The sequence below is a fragment of the Talpa europaea genome, assembly GCF_964194135.1.
Source record: "Talpa europaea genome assembly, chromosome: 8".
NCBI classification, from domain to species: domain Eukaryota; kingdom Metazoa; phylum Chordata; class Mammalia; order Eulipotyphla; family Talpidae; genus Talpa; species Talpa europaea.
The window spans coordinates 38179172-38199095 of record NC_140075.1 but is presented as its reverse complement, the minus strand read 5'-3'; the positions used below and the strand labels follow the sequence as shown (position 1 = coordinate 38199095).

The window sequence follows — 19924 nt, the reverse complement described above, 5'->3', positions numbered from 1 at the left end:
CATTCTATTCACTGTAAATTAGTATAGAATAAAAACTCACTGCTACCGACAGAAGGTGTCTGGCCTGACCTCTCTTCTTTCTTTTCACGCCAAATTTTATATATATATATATATATATATATATATATATATATATATATATATATAGTGAAAGTTTGGGTGGGTAGGTGAAGGGGAGACAAAATGCAATATCTTCAATCCAGAGATTGAAGATTTCATTTTCATTGAAATCTCTTCCTGGGACCTCCATGGTGGCCTAGGGGTTAAGTCTCAGCACTATTACCACTGCCTGGGTTTGATCCCCAGCCAGGGAACTGATCCTCATGGCATAGAAGACCTCTCCTGTCTCTCCCGCTGCTCCCCTCAGCAGTGTGTTTCAGTCAGTCTGCCTGTTCTGCTCCCCACTCTGTCTCTAGTGAATCCTCTCACCACCTCCCCCAACTCTGGCCTATACCCCAGTTCTTCTATGTAATAAATACATATTTAAAAAATATATTTTCCTGGACTCCACCCATTGTGGAGCATGGGGCACTGCTGGGGAGTAAGCAAGCTTTGTGGGGGAAGGTCTCCTACCTGACTCAGGGCAACTGCTGTGAGCACGTGCCTCGGTAAGAGGATGACACACTGGGTCCGTTAAGTCGGCATCTGATACCACCGTACTCTTGTATGTTCTCTGGCTGCAGGACTTGGAGTATTCCCTTAATGGTAGACGTCTTCAGGTGGGAAAGGTGACATGAACTAGCAGAGCTTTAAGCATTAAAAGACATGGGTTTGTCTCCCTGCACCAGTGTTGTGGTTTCGAGCAAGCACTGAGCCTCTGAGAATCAGTTTTCTCATCCATGAAAGGGGTACACGCACCCATTCAGGTCCTGTCACAGCGTCATCATGAGGATCAAATGAGGTAATACCAGGGAGAATGGACAAAGTGTAAATCGTTGCTCCTGCAGGATGGATTTTCTGGCTGTGTGAAGTTACTGCTGTGAGAGGTCCCAGCCCTCCAACTGCTATGAGCATGGTTTTTGCCTCAGGGATGACTGCCGGCTGAGGGACTGCATGTGTTCAGGTCTGTAGACAGAGATGAAACCTCTCTCAGTTCACAAAAATCCCCAGAGTAAGAGAATTTTGAAGGCGTGGGACTGTTGTTTGGCAGCCCTGCATACCCGCCTCTGGTCATGCACATGGTTGTCATACTTTCCTTGCCCACAGACGGCCAGTACTTTTTTCCAGATGCATCGGAAGGTTTCTTTGGACACTTACAGACGCCCACATCTTTGTCTGTTAGAGTGGCACCAAAAAGCCAGCCAGACCAAGATCTTTGGTGTTTATTGGGCCCCTGGCAGTCAAGACACTTTATTTGCAGGCTCCTGGGCTATCCACTGTCAACGAGAAACTTTTCACCTGAATCACCTTAAAACTTCCCTTACTTAGTTCTAATATTTCCCAGGAGATTAAACTTAAGATGTTATCAGCTCTGCTTGCTTTGGAGGGCCTAGGAATGAACTTTAAGAAAACAGGTGCTCTCTCCATCTGCTGTGGGTACAGGAATCTGTGTAGTAGGGGGTGGGCACAGAAGGCAAGGGTTTATGCCAGCACGGACAGGTCTGCTTACCTCACAGCCTGCTTGGCTTGGGAAGGATCCCTGAAGAGGTAGATATTGCAGTTGGAAAAATAAGCAGAACTCAACTTACTTTTTCTTTTTTTCCCATTTTTATAATCATTCCATTTTTAGCATTAATAATACATGTTATAAGACTCAAAGGACTGACTTTTTCTTTTTCTTTTTTTATAATAATTTTTATTTTTATATTCCCCCATACAATTGCAACCCCCTTATTTTGACCCCAATCCCTCCCATCCCGCCCCCCACTCCCCATAGAGTGTCTCTGGTTCATAGTTGTTTGTTGATTTTGATTTTCACTTTCTTATAGTTATTCATTTTCCTGGTCCCTTATTTAAGTTTTCTAGATTCCTGCTATGAGTGAGACCATCCGGTATTTTTCTTTTTCTTTCTGGCTTATTTCACTGAGCATGATCCCTTCCAGCGCCATCCATGTTGCTGCAAATGGCATGTGTTTATCTTTTTTGAATGCCGAGTAATATTCCATGGTGTATATGGACCACATCTTCTTGATCCAGTCATCTATTTTTGGGCATTTGGGCTGGTTCCAAAGCTTAGCTATTGTAAACAGTGCTGCTATAAACATAGGGGTGCAGGTGCTCTTTGGAATTGATGTTTCTGTGTCCTTTGGGTAAATACCTAGGAGTGGAATTGCTGGATCATATGGAAGCTCTATGTTTAGTAGGTCCAGAAATCTCCACACAGCTCTCCATAGTGGTTGGACCAGTTTGCACTCCCACCAACAGTGCAGAAGAGTAAAGGACTGACTTTTTCTAATTACAAAGACCTTCAATGTGAGTGAATGAGAAAACCCATATTTTCAGACCTTTGAATCTACCTTCCAGAAGGTTCTTCTGTTGTTTTTGTAAATGGTAATTCATTCTAACAAAATATATTTTGAGGGATGACTGTGTGCCAGCAAGTATTCTAGGTGTTGGGGACAGAGGAATCCCAGCTCACTGGCACTAAACCTTCCAGTGGGGGAGACAAAAAAAAAACAAATGCATAATACTCAGTGGGACAGTATTTTTGGAGAAAAAAAATACAAGAGGACATATAATGATGGAGCAAAGGAATTTGCCAGCAGCACTGCGCTCTTAGATGAGTTTCCAAGGTGCTCAAAGATTATTCTAAGAAAAGTCCATGTTTGCCAAGATCACTTGTGCCTCTTCCACTGAAATTGTTCAGAGAGGCTTTGTCCACTGAACTCCCTCTAATCTTTTCCCCAGTGTTGCTCCCCATTCCAGAGAAGGGGTCCTTATTTATTCCCATTGTCTCCCAGCCCAAGTTTCATGAGGTTGGAGCCACACTAAAAGGGGAGGGTTTTCCATCCCTTCTCACATGGTTCACGTTCTGACTCACACCTGGCACAAAGAGGGCTTTGGGCAGCTTACCTTCAGGACTATTTTAACTGGCAATATACCCCCTTTAAAAAGAACACATTACAGATGGTTCAGTTAGGACACAGGTTATTTTGAGACTTCCTGAACATTGCTTCTTGGCTACTTCATTCAAATAAATCATATATTGCGCTGTAAGAGGTGCTGGGAGTGATGACTAAGACTCACACCCTGCCCTTGAGAAGCCCACAGTCCAGAGTCAGATAAATTGCAGCACCACTGGATGAGTGCAACCTTGGGGTGTAACCCATTGTCCCAAAGAAGAGACTCAAGGGTTCTGAAGGTTTCAAATCTGGTAATGGCTTCTGATGCTTCATTCATTTATTCATTATTCATCTATTCATACACATTTCCTGAATAGTTTATATCAGGGTCACACACTGCCTGCAGATACTATTTGTTTGGCTAGTTACTGTTGTTATTATTATTTGGTAATAGTTTTGAGTTATAATTCACATACTGTACAATTCGCCCATTTGAAGTGTACAATTCAGTGGTTTTTAGCATATTCACAGAGGTGTACAACCATCATCAATTTTAGAACATCTTTATCAACCCCCAAACAAATGCTATGCCCTTTAGCACTCCTATACTGTCCCTTAAAACCTTCCAGCCCTCCTTTCCAGCTCTATAGAGTTGCTATTTTGGACATTTCATGTAAGTGAGTTTGTACAATATGTGGTCTTTTGTGTCTCTCTTCTTTCATGTCAAATAATATTTATTTATTTATTTTTATTTTTTAAAGATTTATTTATTTATACAAGAACTGGAGTATAGGCCAGATGTGTGGGAGGGTGAGAGGATTCACCAGAGACACAGCAGGGAACAGAACAGGCAGACGGACTGAAATACACTGCTGAGGGGAGCAGCGGGCGAGACAGGAGAGGTCTGCTGCACCATGTGGGTATCTCCACGGCCGGTGGGATTGAACTGGCACTGCAGAGGCTGCGGACAGCTTCACAGTGCTGTGCTCAACTGCCTGCACCACCAGGGAGGCCCTCATGTCAAATAGTATTTGGAGGTTCATCTGTGTTGTGGCATGAATCAGTACTTCATCCCTCTTAATTGCCAAATACTATGCCATGGATAACAGGTCACTTTTTTTTTCATCTATTCATCATCTTATGGATAGTGGGTTGTTTCTACTTTTTGACCATTGTGATTAATGCTGCTATGAATATTTGTGTGCAAGTTTTGTGTGGACATGTTTCAATTTTCTTGGATCTATATAGGAGTGGATTTGCTGGTCATACGGTAATTCTAAATTTAACTTTTTGAGTTGCACTAAGGCTATTTTCCCTCATGTCTGCACAATTTGATAAATGATATTAAGTTTTTTTTTTTTTTAATTTTTTTTTTTTTCTTATAGAGGTATGTTTTATTTATTTATTCGTTTGTTTGTTTTGTTTATACATGCACTGGGTACAGTCAGAAGCGCGGGAGGGTGAGAGAATTCACCAGAGCCAGAGCAGGGAGCAGAGCAGGCAGAAGGACCGAAGTACACTGCTGAGGGGAGCAGCGGGCGGCAGGAGAGGTCTGCGCGCCATGTGGGACCCTCCTCCGGTGGCCGGGGAGCAGCCGGGGATCGAACCGGCGCCGCAGAGGCTGCGGGCAGCTTCGCAACCCAACGCTCAACCGCTGCACCACCAGGGAGGCCCGATATTAAGTATTTTTTACTTGTGTTTACTGGCAACTTGCATTTGCTATTTGGGGACATGTCTGTTCAGACATCTTGCCCATTTAAAAATTAGGTTGTCTTTTTATTATTGAGTTGTAAGAATTCTTTATATGTTCTAGATGCAAGTCCCTTATCAAATGTGTGATTTGCAAATATTTTCTCTCATTCTTTGAGTGACATTTTTATTTTCTTGATCGTGTCCCTTGAAGCATACAAGTAAGTGATTTTTTTTTTTTGTATTCAATTGCTGTGAAGTCCAATTTATATATCTTTTCTTTGGTTGTCATGTCTAAGGTTTTGACTATTTACACCAGTTTTCTTTTAAGAATTTTATCTTTTAACTTTCGTATGTAGATCCTTGGATCCATTTTGAGTTTATTTTTATATATGGTATGAGGTGTTTGTGTGGGGGGGCCCAGTATCATTCTTTTGTATATGTATTGCAGAACCATTTGCCATTGAATTACTTTAGCACTCTTGTCCAAAATCAGTTGGCAGTAAATGTGAAGGTTTATTTCTGGACTTTTCGATTCTATTCCATTGATCTATATATTTCCAGTCTTATGCCAGTACTATACTTGCTTTGATTGTGTTGGTGAATAGTTGTTTTTGAAATTGGGGCATGTGAATCTTCCAATTTTGTTCCTATTCAAGATTGTGCTGGCTATTCTGATTCTCTTCCATTTACATGTGAGTTTTAGGATCAACTTGTCAATTTCTGCAGCAAAACCATCTGGGATTATAATGGGAATTTAGCTGAATCTGTAGATCAGTTTTGAGAATATTGCTCTCTTAACACATTAAGTCTTCTTATCCATGAATGCAGTGTATCTTTCCATTTGTTTTAAACTTTATTTCAGTGATATTTTCTAATTTTTGAAGTATGAGTTTTGCATTTATTTTGGTAAATTTATTCATAAATAATTCATTCTTTTTGATTCTATTATTAATGTCACTTTTGAATCATTCATTGTGACCTGCTGTGTTTAAAAATTGGGAGAGTTCACAAATAAAGTGATTTCTGATTTCTTTTGAAAAATCAGACGTAGTTTCCAAAAGATCAACAAGGGCTAGAGTGAGTAGTTTGAATCTCATCATTCTATATAGGCCATGCAGTTCAAGTTTGCTTTCATCTGCCTACTTTCTTTTATCTGGATCACTTGACTCAAGAATATCTTAATTATTAGGCCTTGAAGGTTTTTTTATTTTTAAAGGGTGGAAATTTATTTTTTTTTTAAGATTTATTTGTTTATATAAGAACTGGGTTATAGTCAGAGGCGTGGGAGGGTGAGAAAATTCACCAGAGACAGAGTGGGGAACAGAACAGGCAGACTGACTGAAATACACTGCTGAGGGGAGCAGCGGGCAAGACAGGAGAGGTCCTCTGTGCCATATATGTTTCTTCCTGGCCGGCTGGGAATTGAACCCATGCTGCAGAGGCTGCAGACAGCTTCACAGCACTGCGCTCAACCCACTGCACCACCAGGGAGGCCCTGAGGGTTTTTTTTTTAACCTTTATGATTATTCTTTTGGAAAATCCAAATTAGATAAAGACTCAGTTTGAAAGAGGGATTAATATTATTTAAATATTTAATATGATAAGTTTATATGCCTATCTTATCCTCTCTCAAAAGTTTTTCAAGCTGTATCTTATTCACTTTAGGAACAACAGTGCGTCAGGGTCTACATTGGAGATGCAAAGAAGAAACAGACACCATCGCTGCTCTAAAAGAGATAGAAACATATTGACAAAACTGTTGGCAATTTGATTTTCATAAATGCCTACTAGAATCTCACACTGGGTATGGAGGACAGCTCAGAGAAGAGATTTCATAGAAATGACCTTTGTATGATGGTAACTAAGATCTTGCCCACCAGACTAAGAATGTTTAATCTTTTCCTGAAGATTCTTCTACAAAATATGATTATTAGGCCACCTGTAGCAGAATCACTTGAATACTTACTAAAATACAATTTTCAGGTCTACTGAGGTAGAATCTCTCAGACTCTGGGGATTCTGAAGTTCTCTGAAGTTTGAGAAGCTCAAGTTTAAGGATAGGGGCCTTGTGAGTGTTTTAAGTGGCAACGGGGGGGATTGGATGGGGTTACATCATGTCAGACCTGCATTCCAGTAAGGTGCTGGCTGCATTGAGAAAGGATGGGTCTCACTCATAGAAAGAATTATGTTCTAAATTCAGCATTAAGGTAAATTTGAGTAAAGAATGCATTAGACAAACGCATAATCTCCAGAATTTGTGCACTTGAGCCATCAAGGGTCAGAATCAATGTCTTGTGTTTCCATTTGCATTTACAGAGAGGTCCCCTTCCTGTGGGGCAGTTGAGATCAAAGTCTGGTTTGAGGATTAAGGGACTGAAGCTGAACAAAGGGGTTGTTATTTTGCCATTTTCTGGCCAAATGGATCTGGCTGAATTCAAGTACGTCGAACATGCGTGTGATATGAAGCCATTCTATTGCAATTAAAAGACATAGTATACCTAAACTAGGGTGGTGAAAGTTGAGGTAGGTTGCAGAGTTGAGGGAAGAAGGGCAGATAGGAGAGATGACATGGAGATTGAGTTGGTGGAGCTTGATCCTGATTGGATGAGGGGTTGAAGAGAGGAGCAGTTTTCTATTCATGTAACTAGGTAGATGGTGATACTGTTGCTTGGGATCAGAAATATAAGCAGAGATATAATTGAGATATATTGATTTGAGAGGAAAGTGGAATAGTCACATGACTAAACTGATCTGGAGCATGGGACAGTGTTGAAAATTGGTGTGCCATCAGCACCCAGGCGATAATTGAAGGTCTAGGAGTATGCATGCAGGCAATTGATTTTTACTGGATGGAAATATGACTTAGGAATCAAACCTTTCTAAACTTCCCTATTGATGCTAATATGTATTTGGGGTTAAGAACCATGGTACAGGAATGGGGAGTGAATGTTCAATGAATGAGTGAAATTTCCTTTTAGAATGTGCATACTTTCTGGAATTAATGTTGAAGGTTTTATGATACGTGTATGCACTAAATGCCACTGAATTGTACACCTACCATTGTTCAAATGGTTTAATGTGTATTTTACCATAATAAAAAAAGATTGGAATAACTTGCCTTATATTAAAAAAAAAAAACATAGTACAGAGTCAAAGAAGGTACTGCTTATTTAAAAAAGGATGGAAAAATAATGAGGAACCAGCATAGGAGACTGGGGAGGGATAGTCAGAGGATAAAGCTCTCACAAAAGTCAAGAAAGAAGACAGGTTGGGGCAAAGGGGGAAGTTGAAGTCAGCAATTACAGATACCCTGGAAGGCAAACCAGTGTATAGAAACAGTTGACTAATATGGACTATGAGGAGGTAGTTCCTTTGCTTGGCCAATTTTTTGAGGGGAGAACCTTCTGTAGCCAGTTGTGATATGAGTAAGGAAGTGGAGACAGTGTCTCAAGGTTATGAAAAGAATGTCTTTCCCCAACCCCCTGGTTTAAGTGGGAAAGACTAGAAACTATTTAGAGGTGGCAGAAAAATGCTGCAGTGTCTCCTGCTCACACTGGTGGCCTCTGTTGTTCTAGAACATTTATTACATGAAGGTCAGGCCCTTGTCATATGACACTTGATTATTTACTGTTCTTCAGTGTTTTGATTCTTCAAAGTGTCATTCTTCCCTGTCTTATCAATTCCAGGGCCTATGCTTTCAACCTTCTCTGGAACACCATTCCCTGGACTCCTGACTCAGAGACAGGCACATTCTGAGGAAGCGGGTGGAAAAAAGGGCTCGGCCCTACTTAATAATGAATAAACTACGCTTCTTATAATTTTTTTGTTTATAAACTATGCTTTTTTGGAGGTTAAGCTAGGCTTTTCTTATTCCATTTTTTAAACTTTAAGATAATACTACTTATTTAGAAAAACATGTGAAAGTATAAAGTAAAATGCTCCCTCTCTCTCATTCCCAGAGGTCGCTATTCAATTTTTTATGTATCCTTCAGACATTCTTTCTGAGGACATGAGAACATATATCCTTTTTCTCTGTTGTAGTCTCAAAGTCATCAATTGACTCAGAACAACAAGCTCCCCTCAGCTAGCTCTCATCCCTTCTTGCTGAAAATCCTAGTAATTTCTTCTCTGGAATGCAAATCCCAAGATACACACAACTATGAATAGGCTGTTCACCTCGCCCTGGGAGTAAGTGGTTGAAGCTCAGACAGTACAAAAATATTATTGCAGCCTTGGGGCATGAAGGGAGAGCAAGCTGGGATTTAGGTAAGCCATCCGTCAGGTGCTGAATGGGAGGGTTGTCTGAGCATTGCTGAGCTCCGCCACTTTCTCACCACCCTGTGTGTCTCTAATAAAAGTCTCCAGTGTCCTCACAGGGCCTGGAATTAGGGAGTATCTTCTCTGTCATGGGCCACCTCCTTGCAGTCCCCAGACAGCTTGGATTCACGCCTGCTATTACTGTTGTGGCCCATAGCTTCTCTCATTGTTCCCCACCTGCTAGGCTGAAGGAAGGGTCAGTGGGCACCAGCTAGATGAGCCATTCTATTTTTGCTTTTCCTGTTCTACAAAGCTTACATGCAGGGTCGCAGAAATGAAGTGCAGACTCTAGAATAAACCCTGATTCAGTCTGACTGAATAAGTGAAACTGAGCCAGACAGTTCCTTTTAATAGGCCTTAATTTCCTCATCTATTAAATGGAATTGACAACAATGACTAACCACATAGAAAGAAAAGATAAATCATCCCTTTCATGGTTATCCTATCCAGTGGGGCTGGGTTTCTTGAGAACAGAGACCATGTCTTGTGCAGATCTGCTTTAGTAAATGAATGAGAGATATTGTCATCCTGAGTTTATACCTAAATCAACAAACCAAACTTCTCCTCCCTGAGACCACTCTTTGGTGATATGATCATCAGGTACCTAAACAAAAAAGTAGATGGATTATTTTTACGCTTTGCCCTCTTTCTGCTTCCTCATAGCAATGGTTTCCTAGTAAAAGGGACTGTGTAAGTCAACAAGAAGACTGATGCCATTCTGGGCTTTGGGATAATTGTGACAAAAATCAGGCATTGATGCTTTCTGTCACTGGGCTCGGATTGGTTTCCTCACATATGCCTGTTGTGGCAGGGGAAATGTGCTCTTGGTGCTGATGGCCAGGATGTGCATTTCTTCAGAATTTTCAGTTCAGCACAGTGAGGCTGGCGGGAGGAGGCCATGACATCACTGACAGACAGGTGTGTGAAACAAAGCAGAGGCTTCAATATAGAGGATCTGAAAGCCACATCTAGGTCTACCTTAGATGGAAGCAGCTGAGGGGGTTATGGCCATGAACTGTGATTAAAAGCAAAACTTGGAGGAGCCTTCTCTTCTTCCCCAACTCTCCCACTTTCCACTAAAAACCTCTCATTGAAACCCAAATTCCATCATTGATGACTCATTTCACTGGGCTGACGGTTGCCCCTACTTAGACACTCTCCCTATGTTAATATTCAGGGCTCTCTCACCTCTGTCCCTAGACGGCCTGCAGAGTAGAGCACCATCTCCCCAGTTCCCACTTAACTACACCCCCGTCAGGTTGCTTGTTGTCACTTTCCAAGATGGAGGACAACAGATTAACCAATATGGAAGAAATGACAAAGAAATTCAGAAAACTTTCAAAGGTGTGGTCCTGGCCTGTGGTTCCTGAGTCCTGTTCTGGCTTTCTGTTTTCCTATAATCCATATTTATCCCCTGGAATGGAGAGACTGGCTCACCTCTCTCTGTCTCTGCGCACTCCCTCTATTCATTTTAAAGACACCATTGGCACCAAACAAAAGAAGCTTTGTTCTTCCAGCCAGTACCTCCATCTGTATCCCTGGCTCTCTCCCAAGTGTTGGGAATACAGTGGTGACCATGGTCTTTACTCTGATGGTACCAACAGCCAAGGCAATGAAACAGGCAATCAACAAGCAAATTAACGTAAACCTGAGCATCAATCAGTGGCATGGAGGTGATAAATAGGGGCTGTGGTAAAGGGTAAGAGGAGGCTTTTGAAGTGGCAAAATGGAATTAAAACTGAGGATGAGACAGAGTTAGTCCTGCAGAGTAATGGGGGAAGAGGGAGCAGCAAGTGGCAAGGCCCTGTGTTTGGGAAGAGTTGGGCATATTTGAGGAATAGCAAGAAGGCCAAGGTGGCAGCAAAGTGCACAGGGGAGGAATGGTTGGAGGAGCAAGCAGGAGCCAGAACACACAGGCTCTAAGGGTTCATAGTGATATGTTTGTTTAGACGGTAAGTGCCAGGGCTTTTAAGGAATGAAGGTACATGGTCTGAAAGACATTTTTGAAAAATCACTCTGGTGTCTGGTCACAAATTTCAAGAAGTATGCCTTCATAGGTTGGTTGGTATCACTTCATCTTAATAACTTACAGCCTGAGAGAAAGACGACTCCCACTTTTGAACCTACAAGACATGCAGGGGGGCATTGGAGGGGTAGCCCAGACCTGCTCCTCAAACTGTGCGGGGGTCCATTCTTTCCAGGGCTGGGGTGTAGCAAAAAGGGAGCAAGAGCTAAGTTCTGGAATGGAAAAGACCCTGAAAGGCAGGGAAAGCCGGAGCATCCAGTGTGTGAAAAGAAAATGAAAATCTTTTCAGTCCACCAGGACGGGGAGCTTGGGCCCTTGGGATCTCCTTTCAAGGTGATTCTGAGGTGGGCTTTCTGTCATACCCCCTAAACCTGGCTAACCTTTCCCAGTGAATCTTGCAGCTTATTGAACAGAACCCTGTAGGCATCACTTCCTTCTTTGAAGTACTCAAGCCTTCGGAAATGAAGCGCTATTGGATCGAAAGAAAATATTCAAAATTTTTCTTGTATCTGCGCTGGAGATCCCAAGAGGCGTGTGACACAGGAACAGGTGGAGCATTGCCAGGTGACTGTCCTCACCAGCACATGCCCTCAGCACTGGGCTTCAGGCTTTACTTGCTGGACCCGCCTGCTCATTAGATGTAAATCTATAGTATTTGTTCAGAAATACTGCGAGAAGAGTCTGGAAGGCGGCCCCTCTCTACCGACACCCCCTGTCTGCCCCCAGCTCCTGCAATCTCCCCACAGTGCTTGTGCCAAATCCAAGCGGAGAGAGGTTGGAGGGCTTCCAAAGGAAAGCGGGACAGGGCGTATATCAATTCCAAGGAGCCAACTGATCATTTTCAATTAGACTCTCAGGACATTTCTGAGCTCATGCTGAGAAACACTCATTCGCCAGTGAAGACTCTGCTAAGAGGATTTACTTGCACAGCCTCACCTGGCAGAGCGACACAGAAGACTAAGTCTACATCTCTCGGCTTCATTCTTATCTGCGATTCCCAAATCCAGTTTTCAACCGCCAGCTTGTTTCCTGGATACCCTACCAACATCCTCCCGTCAACGGATCCCAAACCAACTCGAATTCTTCCCCTGTCCACGCTTTCCTGTTTCTGTTAATGGAGAGGTTGTTCTCTCTGCTACCCTGGCTGGAAACATCTGAGTCATCCTTGACTCACCCTTCTCTCCCATGCTCTAGATCAAATCAACTGCCAAATCATGTAGTGTCTATTTCTGTAATGTCATTTGAGTCTGTCCCCTCCTTTCTGTTGCCACCATCCCTTCTTGGTGTGGGCTGTCTTTCCTTCCCTCTCCGCGGGGGCATCCTCACTACTCACTACTCACTACTCACCGGCCTCCACACTGCTGCAGACTTAAGGCTCCTCAAACCCAGAGGGAATCTCAGCCCTCCCCGGCAGCTCCCGCTGCTGCCACCTGAAATATAAACCATCTTTCAGCTCACAAGTTACAGTTCCTTTCCCAATACTCTGTGTTCAAGCTAAATTTACTAGTTCCTGGTGTGGGACATGACTTTGTCCTTTCTTTTTTTTTTTTAAAATAAATTTTATTCTTATATTCCCCATACAATTGCAACCCCCTTATTTTGACCCCAATCCCTCCCCTCCCCGCCCCCCACCCCCCATAGAGTATCTCTGGCTCATAGTTGTTTGTTGATTTTGATTTTCACTTTCTTATAGTTATTCACTTTCCTGGTCCCTTATTTAAGTTTTCTAGATTCCTGCTATGAGTGAGACCATCCAGTATTTTTCTTTTTCTTTCTGGCTTATTTTGCTGAGCATGATCCCTTCCAGCGCCATCCATGTTGCTGCAAATTGCATGTGTTTATCTTTTTTGATTGCTGAGTAATATTCCATGGTGTATATGTACCACATCTTCTTGATCCAGTCATCTATTTTGGGGCATTTGGGTTGTTTGCAAAGCTTAGCTATTGTAAACAGTGCTGCTATAAACATAGGGGTGCAGGTGCTCTTTGGAATTTTCTTAATATATCATCTTGCAAAATAGAAGATCTCATATCACCAAATCTTGTATTCGACATATTTATACGCTTGTTTTATCCCCTTCAGACATTCCATGTTCCTGTATTATGTGTCTCACACTTTTTTTTGCTTCCTCTAATATCTGATCACAGTATATGCTAGGAGCTACTCTTGGAATCCCCTTGGGAAATAATTTAATTCACAACTATTGTAATTAAATCCCCATTTTACAAAGACAAAACTGAGACACAGAGAAGTAGAGTAACTTGCTGAGGTTCTGTTCCTAATAAATGGCAGAGTCAGAATTTAAATTCCTATAGTCTGGCCCCCGACACTCTGCTCCTAACCACTAAACTCACATTCATCTTTATTATCTGCATTCCTGACAATGTAGTTTGGATTTAGCTGATGTTTTATAACGGAACTGAAGCTTGTCCATTAATGGTCAGAAATATCAATGGTAGGCTGAGTGTGCAAATGTAACTCGATATCAGGAGCTCATTTAAGATGTTTCCCAGGAAATCACTATAAAGCTAAGAGACATCTTTAAGGCTCCCTTTCTCCTACCTCTCCTTTTTTTTCCCATTACAGTACATGGGCTGCATTGAAGTGCTGCAATCAATGAGGTCGCTGGATTTTGGCATGAGAACCCAAGTTACAAGGTAAGAGAATGGAGATTGGGGGGCACTGAGAGCTACAGTTTAAAGTCATAATTTCTCCCCAAAGGAATTTCATGCACTTCTTCAGAGTCACCTCGAGCTGTTGTTTAAATGACTGGAAGGTAGAATAAACTCCAGGAACTTTGGATAACTGATGTTTATCTCATAATGTGAAAGATTTCCCAAATTTTTGGCGGCATATCTGTATTCTATGAAAGAATTGACAAGACGGTGCAGTCAGCGGAATACTGGCTTTCCAGGTACTAAAATTATGCCTAAAAATGCGGGATATTACAGAATCTCAGACTTGCTGAAGAAGTAGCTGAGCAGGGAAGAACTTTCCACATCAGAAAACCCAGCCTCTCCCTATCGATGGCATCCTTGACATGAGAATCCACCTACTTCTTGTCTACGTCTCCACCTCTATGGACAAGAAGCTGATGGAGGAATTGAACCAAATGGGCCTTACTCAGGGTGGCCCCGGGCAGCTCAGTGGAATGATGAACCAGTATCACTATTACTCAGAGTGCAAGTCAGAAGTAGAAATATCAGGTAAAGTTCATTAGGCCCAGATTCAAAGCAAGATTGGAAAGAGGAATAAATTTCTTTAGCCCCAGATTCCTTTTTTTTCATATGAAGTCAAAGAACATCCATGTATCTCTAGGGTTCCATGAAATGCCCTTTAGAAAATGCTATTGCGGGCTCTCCTCTTTAAGATGCATTCAAATCTGCCTTTCTAAACTTCTCATCCACCCTCAGTGTTCCCTCTGAAGTCCCAAGAAATGTAATTGTGTGTGTGTGTGTGTGTGTGTTTACTCTTGGTGGCTACCTCAACTCTTGGTGGCTTATCAAAGAGGCTCAGTAGATATTTATTGAATAAATGCATGGTTTCACTGGGCAATCTCCCAGCTACATGTCTTTCCCCCTTTTAGTTTCTTCTTCACATTCTCAGTCTCTTCAATGACTCTTTGCGTGGCATGGTTTCTAGGCTATTTTCTACCCTGTCAGCTCTAGGAACACATTTCAGGCTTTATTTCAACCTGATGATCCCTAATCTTGAGAAATTCTTTCTTCCCATATCCTCAAAATGGGAGGCTGAGGCTACCGCAGGTGTCTGAAATGAGGGCATAGAACAAAGAAATGCCCATTGTCCTTACCTGAGGATGACTAATTTTTGCTCATTCATCTGTTTATGGACACAGATATTTATGGATTGTTCGTTAAGTTCCTGAAACTTCAAAAAATAGGATGCAGAAATCTCTGACTCCATGGAGCTTATATTCTGCTGGGGAAACAGACTTTGGCAAGGAAACAAATACATACACAATATATTTTCAGGTGGCAATGAGTGCCATGATTTTAATAATAAAGCTGGATAAAAGGAAAGAGATGTGGAGGTGGGATTTCAAATTTTATTGTTTTCTAGTTATAAAAACACTATGTTTTCTTAGACCTTTTAGAAAATGCAGAAAAGCATGGACTAGAAAATCGCTCATAATCTCACTTAGAAATGTCTGTAAACTATGTTGTGTTTTGGAATATCTTTCTGGTCTTTATTTCTTATGTGAGGTTATAATGATTTTTATAGAAACATCCAAAAAATATTTAATACCATCTCTCCCCTCTTGAGCACTATACTGTTGTGAAATGTTTGAAAGCATTTTTTATTGTGCTAAAATATGCATAACATAAAATTTACCATTTTAAAGTGTACAGTAAGTGGCATTAAGTATAGTCATGTTGCTATGCAACCACTGCCACCCTCACCTACAGAACTTTTTCATCTTCCCATTGAAACACTGCATTGAGTAACTAATAACTCCTTATTCCCGGCATCCTCTCGTACCCCCAACCACCATTCTACTTTCTTTCTCTATGAACCTAACCTGTAGTTACCTCCTATAAGTGGAGTCACACAGTATCTGTCCTTTTGTGACTGGCTTATTTCCCTCAGCATGATGTTCTCCAGGTTTATCGCTAGACTAAACAATATAAATAGTTTGAAGGTTGCTGATGCACATTGCTAGATTGTTCTGTGGAACTGTGTTGGATGATCCTCTTCCCTCCCAGCTGTGTCTGTTTTTTGTTAGTATTTATTTTTTTTTAATCTTTATAAAAGTATAAGTCATTATTTTCCCACTGCTTAGTAAATGGCAAAAGACTATTTTTTTTCCTCTGCCACAAAGATCCAATTTATGAGTAATGTACATACCCAATGAAGGTGTTTGTGTATTATTTCTTGTATATGTGCCTGTACAGATTCAGGCATGACAGACTGTGCTCTGGGAAGATTTGTGGAAGCTGGAAGGTGGCAGTTTCTTTTTTTAGATTTGGAGGTGGGGAAGGCATGTCTGAGAAGAGAGGAGCATGAGCATGGGAGAGCAGGAGAGGCGTGCTCCTGGTGGAGGGAAGACACATAAGTCCACAGCTTCAACAACAAGGCTTATAGGCCAGGAAGATAGCTTTGTAAGAGTGGGAGAGTAAATACAAGACAGTGCACTGGGCCCTGACTCAGGGGAGGAAGAGGCCATCTGGATGGGAGAATAAAGGTTTGAGATGCCTTAAGATGCCACATGGTTTGACTCGAAGTGGGAGACTTCAGTAGCCCAGATGTAGCTCTAAAGCAGTGAGGCTGATTCCATGTGCCACGGCAGAACAGAAGTCTCCTGGCTTCAGAACCATGTGCTCTAGGCTGCCCGTTCCCCACTGCTAGTCTTTCCCTGGAGCTTGTAGAGTTTGAGATGCTACATCTTGTGGGCTCAGCAGAAGACCAGGGACACCTGATCCCGATGGGAGGAGAAGGTGAAAACCTACAAAAAAGGTTAGCTAGACGACAAGGAGGATGATAGAATAAGTTTGTAAAAAAATTAGTAAAAACCTCAATTTACCGGACAGAAAAATTATTATTGCAGAATTGACCTCCGGTTCTTTTGTGCAATGAATTCCTTAGTAGCATTTCAAAGAAAATTCAATATTCAAGAAAAATTATATTCACTTTTTTTCTCCAGGTGCTCACATATGGCTGAACGTGAGATTGATCTTTGAAACTCTTGGTCTTGTGGGATATTGTGCAAGAGGATGTAAGTGGGTATAAGCTTAGCTGTTACATAGCTTAACAATAGATGCTCCGCTGTATGTTCACTGGATGGGGCATTTTATTTTAGATCAGGATTTTTTTTTTTAACATGCTCTCTCACCTTCATGTTAGACTGGTGCACTCATTAAGTGCGGATCTCAAAGCCATAGGAGTGTCGGAGGCCGGAAGCATATGATTTCATTGTTCTCATGTGACCAGATTCAGAAAATAATTTGCTTTCCCCCAAATCTCTAATTCCCACCCTATTTACCTAACATTTTCTCTTCTTCCTTCTCTCAGCTTGTCCTTCTTTATCTTGTTCTCCTTTCCTTTCCTCAACTTCTATGTATTTTGATATTCAAATCACTTTATTACCAATTGTCATTTTAACGATGTCATCATTAAAATATTGTGGTCGAATCAGGTTTCAAATTTTTAAAATTTCATATATACACAGTTGCATTTATTTTTAAAAAAGATTTATTTATTTATGCATGCAAGATTTATTTATTTATGGTACAGGCCAGAGGTGTTGGAGAGGGGAGAAGATTCACCAGAGACAGAGTGGGGAACAGAACAGGCAGATTGACTGAAATACACTGCTGAGGGGAGCAGCAGGCAAGATAGGAGAGGTCTGCTATGCCATGTAGGTCAGCTCCCTGGCTGGGGAATCAAACTTGTGCTGCAGTGGCTGTGGCTAGCTTCCTAGTGCTGCATCGTAGTAACCCCTCGCGCCACCAGGGAGGCCCCACAATTGCATTTAGTTCAAAATCCTACTTAGTCCAATAATGCAATTTTTCAACAGACCAGTTGGAATTCCAACGAAAATACTTTCTTTTTTGTAACCATGACTCTTGGCATTTTCCAGCAGACATAAGATCAAGCTGTGAATGCTGACAAATTAGTGTAACTATTGCCACTTCAGAGACTAGTCGTTGCCTTCAGGTTGATATCCCACCCCTCATCATGGTCTTGCCATTCCTATGCTAATAATGCTTTGTTACAGATTAATAGGCTAAGGTGGAGCCATGAATAAAATACACCCATTGGGCCAGCATTTGAAACAGGAGAAAGATGGTGTAGAATTCTTATCTTTAGGAGAGATCTTTCTACCACTTGTTTGAAGGATGAACCCACAGGGCATAAACACAGAAAAGTACTCAAACAGAGCACCAAAAAAAATTAAATAAAACAACAAAAGGCAAGGGTCTATTCACTGCCTTAGCATCTCCTCTGAATTACACCCCTTCCAAAGCATCCACCCTACCTCTCCACCTTGACTCCAAATTTTGTCCCTGAAAGAGCCCCTGGGTGGCTTTTCTATCGTTCCTCTACTAATTCTCACCCAGGCATTTATTCTCTTCACTAACAATTCTGGACCAGGTCTCAGTTTTCACTAATTGAGTATTCATTCAAGTATTTTTTTTTTAAAGATTTATTTATTTATTTATACAAGCACTGGGTACAGTCAGAAGCGCGGGAGGGTGAGAAAATTCACCAGAGCCAGAGGAGGGAGCAGAGCAGGCAGAATGACAAAATACACTGCTGAGGGGAGCAGCGGGCAGCAGGAGAGGTCTGCGCGCCATGTGGGACCCTCCTCCGGTGGCTCGGGAAGAGCCGGGGATCAAACCAGCGCTGCAGAGGCTGCGGGCAGCTTCGCAACCCAGCGCTCAACCACCCTCATTCAAGTATTGAGTATTGATTCAAGCAGGCAAATGAGGAAGCTTTCCCTGATAGGAAAGAGGAAATCAATCAAAAGGAAAACAAAAGCTCAGAGGAAAACAAAAGCTCAGAGTCACAAGTTTTCTTCAAAACACCTGGAGAACAATATCAACAGGAAGTAAGAGAAGAGGATGGTGAAAATCTTGCTAACACTGACAGTCATTTGTTCTTGCCTCTAAAAATGTTCTTTTGAAGGAACTCTCCTACACTGCTGTTGGGGATGCAAACTGGTCCAACCACTATGGAAAGCTGTGTGGAAGTTCCTCAAACTACTAAAAATGGAGCTACCACATGACCCAGCAATTCTACTCCTAGGGGATCTACCCAAAGGACATAAATTCTACTCCTTTGGGATCTACCCAAAGGACATAAAAACATTAATTCAAAAAGATACCTGCACCCCTATGTTTATTGCAGCACTATTTACAATAGGTAAACTATGGAAACAACTCAAATGACCAAAAATAGATGACTGGATCAAGATGTGGTATATATACACAATGGAATATTACTCAGCAATCAAAACAGATAAACTCATGCCATTTGCAGCAGCATGGGTGGAGCTTAAAGGGACCATGCTCAGCGAAATAAGCCAGAAGGAAGAAGAAAAATATTGGTTAGTTTCACTTATAGGAGGACTCTAGGGGAACCAAACAAGGGATCCGGAAAAAAATAACAACAACAATAATAAAAAAAAAAATTAGCAGGCAACTGTAAATCAGAGACAATCTATGAGGGAGAAAAAGGGATCAAAACAGGAGAGACGAGGGCCTCCCCGGTGGCGCAGCAGTTGAGCGCTGGGTTGCGAAGCTGCCCGTGGCCTCTGCGGCGCCAGTTCGATCCCCGTCTGCTCCCCGGCCACAGGAGGAGGGTCCCACATGGCGCGCAGACCTCTCCTGCCGCCCGCTGCTCCCCTCAGCAGTGTACTTCGGTCCTTCTGCCTGCTCTGCTCCCCGCTCTGGCTCTGGTGAATTCTCTCACCCTCCCGCGCTTCTGACTGTACCCATTGCATGTACAAACAAACAAACAAATAAATAAATACATGTCTCTTTAAAAAAAAAAAAAACAAACAGGAGAGACGAGCACAAGGGACTATGGCGATGGTTCACGGGTGAGTTGGTGGTGGGAATTTTACGGGGAATACACAATGATGTAAAAGATATAAATAAAATAAATAATAAAAAAGAAAGCAGTGCTTCCCTGGTGGCACAAGGGGTAACGACACAAGCTATGAAGCTAGCCACAGCCACTGCAGCATGAGTTTATTAGGGAAAGAGCAGGTTTATTAGGGAAAGGAAAAGGGACAGATTTTGCTGAGAGACGCCTGCATGGTTGCAGGCAGGTGGCCTTGACGGTCACAGGTGCCAGGAAGCTGCTGCCCTGCAGAGGGAGAGAGTTGGTGAAAGTGTTATGGGGCAGGGAGAGGGGCACCCC

General features: G+C 42.1%; 1 protein-coding gene across 2 annotated transcripts in view; it reads left to right on the top strand.

Annotated features, from left to right (window-relative positions):
- Positions 1-19924, top strand: part of SHC4 (SHC adaptor protein 4) — a gene marked incomplete at both ends in the record, with an annotated part of 122747 nt that overhangs the window by 26960 nt on the left and 75863 nt on the right. For both annotated transcript variants that reach the window (XM_084240613.1, XM_084240612.1), the window contains one exon: positions 13625-13695. In XM_084240613.1, the coding sequence (XP_084096739.1) occupies positions 13625-13695 (71 nt within the window). The remainder of the gene's footprint in view (positions 1-13624; positions 13696-19924) is intronic.